The sequence below is a fragment of the Fukomys damarensis genome, unplaced genomic scaffold (assembly GCF_012274545.1).
Source record: "Fukomys damarensis isolate Sample0158 unplaced genomic scaffold, DMR_v1.0_HiC HiC_scaffold_17, whole genome shotgun sequence".
Taxonomy (NCBI): Eukaryota; Metazoa; Chordata; class Mammalia; order Rodentia; family Bathyergidae; genus Fukomys; species Fukomys damarensis.
In genome coordinates this window covers 16,686,391-16,698,108 of record NW_022900929.1, presented here as the reverse complement: position 1 = coordinate 16,698,108, position 11,718 = coordinate 16,686,391, and the positions used below count along the sequence as shown (strand labels likewise).

The following is an 11,718-nucleotide window of genomic DNA, read 5'->3' as shown; positions in this document are numbered from 1 at the left end:
CTGTGTCACTTCCGACTCCCTCCGCAGTCCTCACTCAGCCTTTATTCCCAAAGGTGACTTCAGTGAAGATGGAAGGTCCATGACCTCTGGGGTTAATGTCGTTGCTCAAGAAACAAGACCCTGACCAGCCCCGGGGATGTGTGGGCATGCACATCATGGCGATGGACAGTTCCAGAGAAGATATATGAACTTTTGTCGCTAATAAAGAAGTGTCATGTTATCTGATTTATAGTCAAAATCTAGTTGGTTCATCATTTGCAGGAAACAGACTTTCTTCTGGGTAAGGAAACTTCATCGTGAGACTTGAGATGAATGGGTTGGGCAAGTTTCCTCGGTTTCTCCCAGGTTTGAAGTTCCCAACCTCATAGTAGGCTGAGGCAAGCTGGAGGCAAATGCATTGGCCTTAGATACAGAAGCCGGTAATGCAGCCCAGCCTCATCCTGGCTGTGCGTTCATCTCTACACAGGTTTGTATCTGTGAGGTTTTTGTTTTTTCAGAAACAGCATCATGGTTTCAGTTAACATGGACTATTTTTCTTTGATTGTGTCTTCCATCTGTCCCGATGCCACCTGCCATTCCCTCACCAGCCTGAAAATGCTACGGTAGAGCCCATGAACTTCTGAGTTGCTGTGGTTATGCTGTGTCGATCCGACCTCCCCACCCACAGAAGTGCGGCAGCCCCAGTGGACTGGGAGGAAGTGGCACTCAAGCTTTGCTGAGCTATTCTACAGTGCACTCCTACTTATAAACAAAAGTTGGCTGTAAAACAGCGCCATGTGCACCAGCAGCGGCCCCATCCACCTCGAGCATACTGCGCCTCTTGATGGCATCGAGGGGTCATATCTAGTTGTGTCAATGCACACTGGTGTTCCCACAATGAAATTGCCTAAGGATTCACTTCACAGAACATATCCCTGGCATAGACATAGTCATGCTTCTCGGCAATTCTACACCTGGGTAATTATCCAAAAGAAATGAAGTCACCAATGCTTAATTTATACCGACTTTATTCACAATAGCCAAACACTTGAGACAATCTGTTACGATTTACATCAAGAATGACCCCCCCACTCCTCCCAAAAAACCCTCGTGGGCTCAGAGGCTGGGCTTTTGGAAGGTGACTGAATCATGGGGGTGCTGCAGCTGACTTGCTTAGGAGATGGAGCCTGCTTAAAGGTGGTCCTGGGCACGACCTGGAAGTGTTCATCTCTCTTCCTGACTCTTCCTTTGCTCTGCTTCCTGGCACCATGATGTGAGCAGCTTTACCTCCTCCCTGACCCTCTGCCAGGCTATTTCTGCCTTGGAGGCAGCTGACCATGGACTGTAACCATGAGCCAAAATAAACTTCCCCTCCTTCAGCTGTGGGTGTTGGGATTGTGTCTTGGCAATGAGAAAGTGACTAAAGCATAACCCAAATGTCCATCGACAGATGAGTGGATAAGCAAAACTATGGTATAACCATACATGGACTACTACTAAGCAATTAAAAGAGCAAGCTATTGATACACAGAACATAGGGTCATACCCAAAATATTGCTTGAGTGAAAAAAGCCAGACACAAAAGAGTGAAATATTGAGTGAGTCCATTTATATGAAATTCTTGAAAAACCAAAAATAAATCTAGTGACAAAAAGTACAACTGAGGTTTTCTATAGTTATGAGTGGGAGGGAACTGACTGCAGGGAAACATGAGGGAATTTTCTTGGTGGTAGAAACATTCCACGTCTTGAGGGAAATGATAATTATATGGAACTAAATATTTTTTGAAACTCAACATGTAAAATGTTTACTGTATATATGTAAATTTTAATGCAATAACTGATTTTTAAAGGAATAGACTCAACTAGCACAGCAGTTTTCCTTACCCCTGTTCCTTAATTGCTAGCACGATGGCTGGAAGCACAGCAGCCACTTTGTGACAATAAGACAACATGCATGAGGACAAAGACTAAACCAGCAGAGGAAAAATGTCAAAAGAGCCAGGAATCCAAGGCTATTGCTGAGCTGCCATATCAGCCCTAGGCTTTCCAATCCTGGACATCCAGATCTCTTGTTGCCACTGTGGTTGGCTTTTATATCAATAATATTAATTCCTAAGCAAAATACAAACTCCTCCAGATTATCTTCATGCCATCTTCATTTTTCCTCATCTGAGAACAGATGCCACCTCCTCCTACTGCTCAAAGCCAAGGATTCAACCACTTAATCTTTAAACATACACTTTACAATGGGGCCAAAAGGATGTTAATTATCTAGCTCTTTAAGGACACTGTAATGTAACTGCACTGGTCACGATGGCATCATGGTGTGCTCCAAAGAGTGAACACCATGAAAAATGGCAGAGAGGCTGGGGATGTAGCTCTGTGGCAGAGCACTTGCCTAGCATGTGTAGGGCCCTGGGTCCTATCCTCGACACTGAAAAAGATAAGGAGGGAGCAGAAAGGCCTTGAGGGATAAGATGGAGGAAAGGATCCATAGCAGGGTTAGGTGAAAATGGGCCCAAATAGGTAGGTAGTAGCCAATGTATTTAAGGTTTCCATTATAATGTCCAATGTCATAATGTACTGTGGTTACAAAATACATGAATGTTTAAACTTTTAAAAATGTTTACAGTAGAAGACACATTACCATAAATGCCCCTCAGAATACTCCTTTCTTTAACACACTAATTTCATCATTCTTGCTACTTTCTGAAGCAGGTCTGGAGTCCTCTTTCATAAATGTCTTCAGTTGCGCCCTTGTGGCTGTCCCAATGTCCTGGATTTAAAATGTTTCCCCTTCATGGTCATTTTGACTTTGGAGAAGAGCCGGAAGTCATACGCTGTCATGTCCAGTGAATAAGGTGAATGAGGACACACCACAATCTTTTTATTTGATAGGAATTTCCATAAAAGGTTTGAATTATTAATCAAAATTCTGTGCTTAATTCAAGAGTTATAGCTCTCTGCCTCAATCCCAAAACCTGGCCTGGATTTAGGGTGGGAAGACTGCAAGGGGAATCAACTCAAATCACTCAAATTTATTCTTCCGTCTTATTCTCCGTTACCACCCCTCCAAGTTTCATTCACTGGGCTGCTTGGGACCTTCCACACATGAGTTATGAGAAATGTACAGGAGGACAGAAAAGGTCTTATCTAACAAGTGCAGATGTAATGCAGCTTGGGTGTCCTTTGAAGTAGCTGATCCCCAGTGTTGATTTTTATCTCATTGGGAAGCCTTGGTAGGTTCCGTCAAGACCCACAACAGTCTGCTGCTTCCTCATGCCACGGCCTGAGCACCCAGCAGGCCATCGTCTCTGGGGAGTCCACCTTCCTTAGGGAGTTCCCAAAGGCAAGATCCTAAAATCAGTGGTTCCCAACCTTTTTGGCATCTGGTACCAGTTTCAAGGAAGACAATTTTTCCGTGGACAGGGAGGGGGACGGTGGGTGCCTTGGGAATGATTCAAAAGAGCGTGCAACCTAGAGCAGGCAGTTGACAGCAAGATTCACATCCCTATGAGAAACAAATGTCTCCACTGACCTGATAGGAGGCAGGCGATGGGGCATAGGCAAAGATGCCAGGGGTGGGGATTGGCCCAGTTCCTAACAGCCTACAGACTGGTACTGGTCTGCAGCCCAGGCTTGGAAACCCCTGTCCTAAATAACTCAGAGACAACTCCCTCCCATCTCAGTGTCCTAGGGAAAAATCTCGTGTATCCTTGGCTACTCCCAATGCATCTTTTTCTTTCCCTACTCTTGGTTGAGATCTCCCTACAGCTTCCCACATCTATCCTCACGCTGCCCAAATTCTACAGGACACAGGTTCTCTGAAACTCCATCTCCCACTTGACCTGAGGTAAGCAAACAATATTCTCTTCAAAGAAATTCTTCCTCTCTTCTTTTTCTTCGACCTCATAATTCTTCAATAACTTCCAGGTGATGTACTAGTTCTCAAGAGATAGACTAAAATCTAAAGATATGTAATATCTGTTGTTAGCCTTTAAAGTTTCACCCAAAATTGGAGGAGTCCTGTTTCAGCCAAAATTTAAGAGTCCAGATCCACATGTCTAGAGAGCTGTGTACAGCAGGCATGTATAAAATGTAAAAAAAAAAAAAAAATACACCCCAGGTCATCATGAGCTCCTGTCAGGAGTTTACTTGTCTGTGTCCTCAATGGAATGAAAATTTTAAGTCACAAGGAGGGAAGGGAAGTGGTCAAGCGTGGGGCATAAGCACTAACCCCCTCCCCCCAAGTAAAAGACAGTGAGTTTGAACCAAATGTAAACAAGTGCAGGATCACATTTAGTCATTTGTTTCTAAAAACTACATAACATAGGGCCAGGGATTTAGCTCAGTGGTTCCACCGCCTGCCGCGCAAGGTCCTGAGTTCGGTCCCCTGTACAAACAAAACAAAACAAAACAAAAACTATATACTATGGTCTGGCCATGTAACCTCAGGCTAATTTAGAGGCAATATTCCCAAGCACCCATACTGCCTAAACAATGCCTTTTTGGTCTCTCCCAAATCATCTGAGTAATGGTGAAGCCCTTTATAAATCCTAGACTTGTGTTTCCTGGCTTCTTTCGCTTTTGCTTTTTCCTCCCCTGGGACAAGGCTATGATAAATCCGACCCCAATCTGGGCAGTATCACCGCAGAATGACAACAGAGTCAGAGGCCTGGTACCTAGCCCAGGTCACCAACTATTAGGCCTTTCTGAACATTCAGGGTGATTAGGAAAAATAAGGAAAATTAGGGACCGACCATTGCGCCCCCTCCTGGAGCTCACTTTCCACATCCCTACAAAGAGAGGCGGGACTGGCGGGTTCTGAGTCTTGCGCCCACAGAATCGCTTCTGCAGCTGGAGTTCTTGGCTTTCCCACCAGTTTCACCTCCGCAAGCCTCTCACGCCCTCTTTCCGCCCGCCGCTCCCGGAAGTGCCCAATCCCGTCATTCCCTGCGCACCGCTCCCGGTCGCCATGGAAACGAAAACAGCCAATCAGCGCGGTGATTCACCGGCTGTAGACTCGACGCACCACAGGACGCGGGACGTATTCAGGAGAGCTCCTGGACAGCGACAGCGATGCTGAAGGCCAAGATCCTCTTCGTGGGCCCCTGCGAGGTGAGGCTGGACTCAGCGCGGCGGCGGGACCCACCAGCGGGGCCTTGATGGACGTGAGGGTGTCCCCTGAGTCTGTGCCTTGTTCAAGCAGCCCCCCAGGAGGTGACAACCCGGTCCTAAAGCTGCCACCCGGCGAGAGCCTTACCGCAAACTCCTTGATAATCACTACTGCCCAAGGTGGAAGCGAACCCGTTGTTTAGAACCCGCAGGCCCACATAGTTGAGTGGCATCTTTGGAACTGGGTCCTGAGTCTCCTGACTCACTCACAATCATCCTTAATGTGTCTGTGGGGCCAAAGAAACAGGAGGGAAAACTAGATTACTTACATGGTTTGGAATGATTGGCTATCAATGTGTGTGTGACGGTGGTAGCCGGGCTTTCTACATATATGTGCGCTTCGTGTTGTACCCAAAAATAAAAATTTAGATGATCTAAAGCTAAATGTATGTGGAAAGAAACGCAGTAGAAGTGATTAGATGAGAAGTATTCTCCAACTTCAGCGTGCTTTGAAATCACCTGGAGGGTGTGTTAAGACATAGAATACTGGGTCCTACCACAGAATTTTTATTTCATAGCCCAGGATGACCTGTGAATTGGGTTTTGCTGATGCTGTTGGTCTAGAGCAGTGGTGGCAAACCTGTGGCATGCGTGCCACAGCAGTCTCTTTGTTATCATTGAAAGCTGTAAAAGGTTTGCCATCACTGGTTTATAGTGATGCTGATGTTCCTGGTCCATTATAGATTCATAGGTCAGTGTGTGGAAAGGTGTGTTTTTAGCTTGAGTTAGGGAAGGTTTTCTTAAGCACAACACAAAAATGAAGACACCTTTGGAGAAACAACAGGGAAGTTAAAGCAGAGGGAAGGTATTTGTAAAAAGCTTTACAAAGAAAGGATTAATAGGAAAAGTACACCAGGAAAGTTTAAAACACAGTAAGCAGAAACAGTTCAGTAGAAAATCAAGCAAAGGCACTACTACACACAATTAAAATTGGGAAATAAAATTGTCCAGTAACTACATATAAGAAGTCGCTCAAACTCACAGTCGCAGGGACACTGATTAAAACAAAAAGATGATATTTATTTGCCCACCAAATTGAATAGGTAAAGTTTAAGATTGATAATATGCAGTGTTAAGATGGATGTGGGAAAATGAATGTTCTAGGATCCCTTTGCTGAGACTCTAAACTGAATATAACTTTCATGGAAGGCAAATTGTTAAAAGTTACAATGTGTATCACTTTTGGTGCAGTGATCATTATTATAACTAAATGCTTTTCTGTGTTCCTGAGTCATGTACAATAGTGAACAATGGGAAACTCCTTTGCTCACCAAGAAGAGAATATTTAGAAAGTAAGATACCTTCCTACTTTTTTTTTTTTTGAGACAGGGTCTCACAGTGTAGTTCTGGCTGACTCAAACTCATGGCAATCCTCCTGCCTTAGCCTCTGGAGTGCTGAGATTACAGGTGTGTGCCACCACTCCCGGCAATACATTCCTACTTGCAAAGAAGGTACAGCCATTAAGCAAAATGAGTCAAATCTGTGCACATGGATATAGAAAGCGCTCCAAGACAAAATCTTAAGTGTGCAGAATTATAAATAACAAAGCAGGTGTTGAAATTTTTTTTAGTTTATGGAAAATTTCAAGTATATAGAGGGACAAGAATGATGAGCTCCTGATATGCATCACCCAACATCAACAATAAAATAAATTTCAGTTCTCCCCTTTCCTCGCTTTTCAACCTTACCAACTTTTCTGTTCCTCTCACCTGTCTTCCAAAGCACATCCTCTTTACACTTATGTAAGTTATTTACAAACTGCACTTTTTTTTTCCTCACTGAGTTTATTGGTACATTTTAGGTACACAGTACAGTTAACATTCATTATTGGGATCTTGTACCTTTACATGACAGGTCTTGGTTCTCAAACTGCACTTTTTGAATCTCTGTATAGCATCACTCCTGGAAATGTATTCAAGCCCCAGAATCCGTTCCTATAATCTCGGGCCATTTGCTTTATTTAGTCAGCCTAAGAAACAAACATGCATGGTCTGTACAACATAATCACTTGCTGTGTTCATTTTACATTATACATAATTTGTACAGCTGCTTCTTCAGGGAAAATTACTAAAGTAGTGTTGAGTCCCTACCCCTACTTTTACTTTCCTTATTCTGTCAATTGACCTCACGAAGCTTCCCAAACTAGCATTGATCGAGATCATTTTGCCAAGCAGTGTTCCCAAAATAAAGTATCTGAGAGGGCAGGCCATAGTGAGAGGAACTTTGTGTTTTATGTTTTTTGTTTTTTATTTCAGTATGTGAGATTGAACCGAGGGCCTTTGTACTGAACTATATCCTCAGCCCTTCAGTTAATTAATTTTAATTATTTTTTATTTTATTTTTTAAATCACTAAGTTGCCTGGCCTGACTGGAATTTGGTATCCTTGCAATCTTGTAATCCTTGGGATTACAGGCATGTACCACCACACTCAGTTTTGGGGGAAATATTTATAAGCACCCAAGCTGAATAGATTGCCTCTCTTTAGAGATGACAAAAAAAACTTTGTTTTATATTCAGACATATAAAATTCAATGAATGATACAAATATATAGAAAAGATCTGAAAAACAGATCATAGCTTTGAGAAAGAAATAGGACAGATAAAAGGATGGTTTGAGTGGAGAGATGAGGAAAGCTGTTTTGTTGTTGTGTTGATATTTCACACGGGGATGTATATTACTTATGTATTACGTAAGGAGAAACAGCTCTCTGTGGAACTGCGGCCCAGCCAGGTGGATGTCCCCAGACCTGGGACTCAGCTCTGACCTTGTTCCTATGTGTGACCTTGAAGAACTCCTCTTCCCTCTCTGAGCCTCAGTGGCTTTGTTCCTGAAAGACTGGTTTCCTGAAGATATGAAGAGGAATAGGCAAGAGAGACACTCATGGTATTTTCTCCGATCTCAGGTTCTGAAGCAGCGAGCCAAGCAGGGAAATCAGTGTGGTTCAAGTCACCTCAGTGACAGAGCCAGGGCTAGAATCCTATGTCCTCTGGGTCCCAGGCCTGGCTGTGCCCACCACTCTACAGTAAGCCAGCATGGTGTGTGGCTGTACTGCACCATGCCAAGTTCCAAGCCAAATATGAGGAGGGATCTTTATGGTTTATCTTTCTGCTCTTCAGCAGACCTTTATTCACTCATTTTCACAGAGTGGAAAAACCGTTCTGGCCAACTTTCTGACGGAATCTTCAGACATCACTGAATACAACCCAACCCAAGGAGTGAGGTTAGCATGCCCAATCTGTGTCCCAAAGAGTCACCAGCTGTCACTCACCTCCTACTTTGGGGGCTTTTGGCATTTCCAGAGTGCTTCCAAAGTAGAGGTTCTTCTGCTGCTGTTTTTATTTATAGGATCCTGGAATTTGAGAACCCAAATGTCACCAGCAACAACAAGGGCACAGGGTGCGAGTTTGAGCTCTGGGACTGTGGCGGCGATGCTAAGTATGTTTCCTTATAGATCTGCTTTATCCAGTGACTGAAATATCAGGGCTGGGGATGTAGCTCAGTGGTAGAATGCTTGCCCAGCATGCTTGAGGTCCTGGGTTCTGTCTCCAGCCCCACAAAAGGAATTCACATGAAGTGAAATGAAATGCACAGTTAGAAACCAGGATGACCTAACCCTCACTCTGACTCCCTGCCTGCCTTGCAGGTTTGAGTCCTGCTGGCCAGCCCTGATGAAGGATGCCCAGGGAGTAGTGATCGTCTTCAATGCCAACATCCCAAGCCACCTGAAGGAAATCGAAATGTGGTATTCCTGCTTTGTCCAGCAGCAGTTCTTACAGGATTCTCAGTGCCTGCTCATCGCACATCACAAACCAGGCTCTGGAGGTGACAAGGGGAGCCTGTCTTTGTGTAAGGAGACCAGGTTTCCCTTTGCCCTTGTCTCAGCATTTGGGGCACCCATGGTTGGCTCTGTGTCTTCAAGGCCATTCGTGCAGTCACTGAGCACCTGCTGTGTGCGGGTATGTGTCATTGTCACCATGTCAGAATTGCCAGGTTGGAAGAGCCATCCGGGCCAGCACATGGACACTTAATAGCAGACAGACTCCCAGACAGGGGAAGCCTGGTTTCAGCCATTCATTGGTCCCACTGGACACACGCTTTCCTGAAAGGCCTTGGCTCAAGAAAGCCTCCAAATCTTCTTTTTTTTTTTTTTTTTTTTTTTTGGAACTGGGGATTGAACTCGGAACCTTGTGCTTGCGAGGCATTCAGCAGAACCTCTGAGCTAAATCCCCAGCCCAAAAGCCTCCACATCTTATGTGGCACACATATAACAGAGGTGACAAAGTGATCCTGGAAAATACCTCAGAATATATTCAGAAACAAAATGAGAGTAGGAGAGAATCTCTTCCTTCCTGGGTTAAGAACAAGGAGGAAGGGCTGGGGATGCAGCCCAGGGGCAGAGCACTTGTCTTGCATATGTGAGGCCCCAAGTTCTATCCCCAGCACCACAAAAACAAAATTCCAAGAGGACCCGCAGGTGGTTGGTGTAGTTCTTGTCCTATTGCCAGGAGGCATTGTCATAAAACCCTTCACTGCTGAGTCAAGCAAGACACAACTTTATTTCTGGGCTTTATAAAGTTAGACTAATGGGCTCCTAGAAGTCTCAGGTCATGGGGAGGTAGAGAGGGGCCCTTTGGGGAAAGTTGATGCCTAACCAACCTGATTCTCCTCTTTAAGCACCACCACTCAACAAGCTGAAGTTGGTGCACTCAAATCTTGAGGATGAGCCTGAAGAGATCCGGATGGAATTCATGAAATATTTGAAAAATATCATCAGTTCCATATCTGAGAGCAGGGACAGGGAGGAGATGTCAATCATCACCTAACAGCCTTCCCAGGGGCATCCACCTCTTGGTGTGGCCAGCTGCTTCCCAGCACAGAACTGAAGTTGCATCCAATTACTTGTGTTTTCTTCCCACTGTGGCAACAGAAGAAATTGTCCTCTTCTCCTTGAAGGTAGCGGTCAGCCGAGAGTTGACATGAAATCCTTTCACTGGGTTCTGATTCCCTGGGCCCAGGCCTTCCCAAAGATGTGGAAAATTGAGTGATCGCCTCCCTTTCACATATGTTAACTTATTAAAATTGTGGAATTGTAGCCATCATAGCCCAAAGATACAATAGCAGTTTCATCCAAGTGTATTGGTTTGGATATGATTTTCATTCCTTGATTCAGTCAACAAATTCCAACTAGGTGAGCATCTCCTATGATGTGCGAGGCACTGTGCTAGCTGTGGACTGTATACAACATGATAGAACCAACATAACCCTTGCCCCCCATATAGCCTCCATTCTGTTTTTCTAAATAATAGAGAGGCAGAGTCAGAAACTTAAGTGCTGTACTATGTTTTCATTAGGCAAAAAAAGGAAAGAAAAAACACACAGATGAGCAGCAGTTGGCTCATGCCTGTAATCCCCACACTCTGAAAGGCTGAGGCAGGAGGATTGTAAATTTGGGCCCAGCTTAAGCAACTTGTCAAGACTCTGACTCAAAAAATAAAAAAGGACCGATGATGTAGCTCAATGCAAATCTCTGTGTTCAGTTCCCAGTACGACAAGAACAACAAAGTAGTCATTTTCTGTAACTGGTGTAAATCGCACGTGTTTGCCGTCCCCCACATCATGAGGGGACTGGGATGGATCCTCACCACGCCCCCGTGAAGCTGCAGTCGATCCTCACATATGGGTTTTGTATTTGAGGACTGGCCTACTTGTTAAAATGTATTTGTCTTTCTCAGATCCGTACTTGTGGTGCTTTGTCAGTTTTTTGTAGATACACACAAGTGGCCTAAAATTTCAGTCCCCACAACTTGTGTTCCCAGTTGATGCCAGTGCAGGGATGCTCCACTGTCTTGTTCAGCTGTCACAAAGCAGTGGTCTGCATCTCATGATCTACTTTGTGCACATTTCTCAGCATTTTGTTGGTGATTTCACTGTGAAGTGGCCCCAAGTGTCATGCTGAGGTGCTGGCTAGTGGGCCTGAGTGCTGGAGGGCTGTGTGTGGGACACAATGTGTGTTCAGATCAGGAGCAGGAGTTACAGTGCTGTGGGCCATGAATTTGGGGATTATGACTCAACAGTTTATTTGAAATAAAGCATATTTGAAAATAAACACATAAAAAGGTTACATAACAATCAGCTGATGAAAATATTGTGAGAGGCTGCAGGGATTTAGCCCTATATTTCTTTGGAGATCAGCACTCAGTATTACTAATTCATCATTCTTGGTGACTTTATAGAACACAACTACTGTGAATAACAAGAATTAGCTTCTTTCAAGGCTTCTGTCATAGTTCTGGAGGCTGGAAGTCCAAAATCAGTATCACCGGGTCCAGATAAGATACCACTGGGAAGGGAGGGCAGGGTCAAGGGGAAAAAATGAGAACCAAGACTTGTCATGTAGAGGTACAAGATCCCAACAATGAATGTAACTGTACTGTATCCCTAAAATGTACCAATAAACTCAATTAAAGCTGAAAAAAAAAGATACCACTGGGGCCACACTCCTGGGAGCTCCAGGAGAGACTATTTCTTGCCCCTTCCAGCTTCTTGGGGCTCCTGTCAT

At 44.4% G+C, this 11,718-nt stretch overlaps 1 protein-coding gene and 1 pseudogene across 2 annotated transcripts; one reads left to right on the top strand and one right to left on the bottom strand.

Moving 5' to 3' along the window:
• Positions 1-251: 251 nt before the first annotated feature.
• On the bottom strand, positions 252-810 carry LOC104858729 (annotated as a pseudogene).
• A 4,146-nt stretch (positions 811-4,956) lies between these two features.
• Positions 4,957-10,677, top strand: Ift22 (intraflagellar transport 22). Of its 2 annotated transcripts, none has more exons than XM_010618931.2 (5): positions 4,957-5,099; positions 8,303-8,379; positions 8,505-8,594; positions 8,803-8,981; positions 9,834-10,677. In XM_010618931.2, the coding sequence occupies exons 1-5, from the start codon at positions 5,061-5,063 to the stop codon at positions 9,980-9,982; spliced, it is 534 nt and encodes a 177-aa protein (XP_010617233.1). In that variant the 5' UTR covers positions 4,957-5,060; the 3' UTR covers positions 9,983-10,677. The 2 variants fall into 2 exon arrangements, with proteins under 2 accessions (XP_010617233.1, XP_010617232.1); XM_010618930.2 differs by having other exon boundaries at positions 4,958-5,099; positions 8,803-9,005.
• Positions 10,678-11,718: the final 1,041 nt, after the last annotated feature.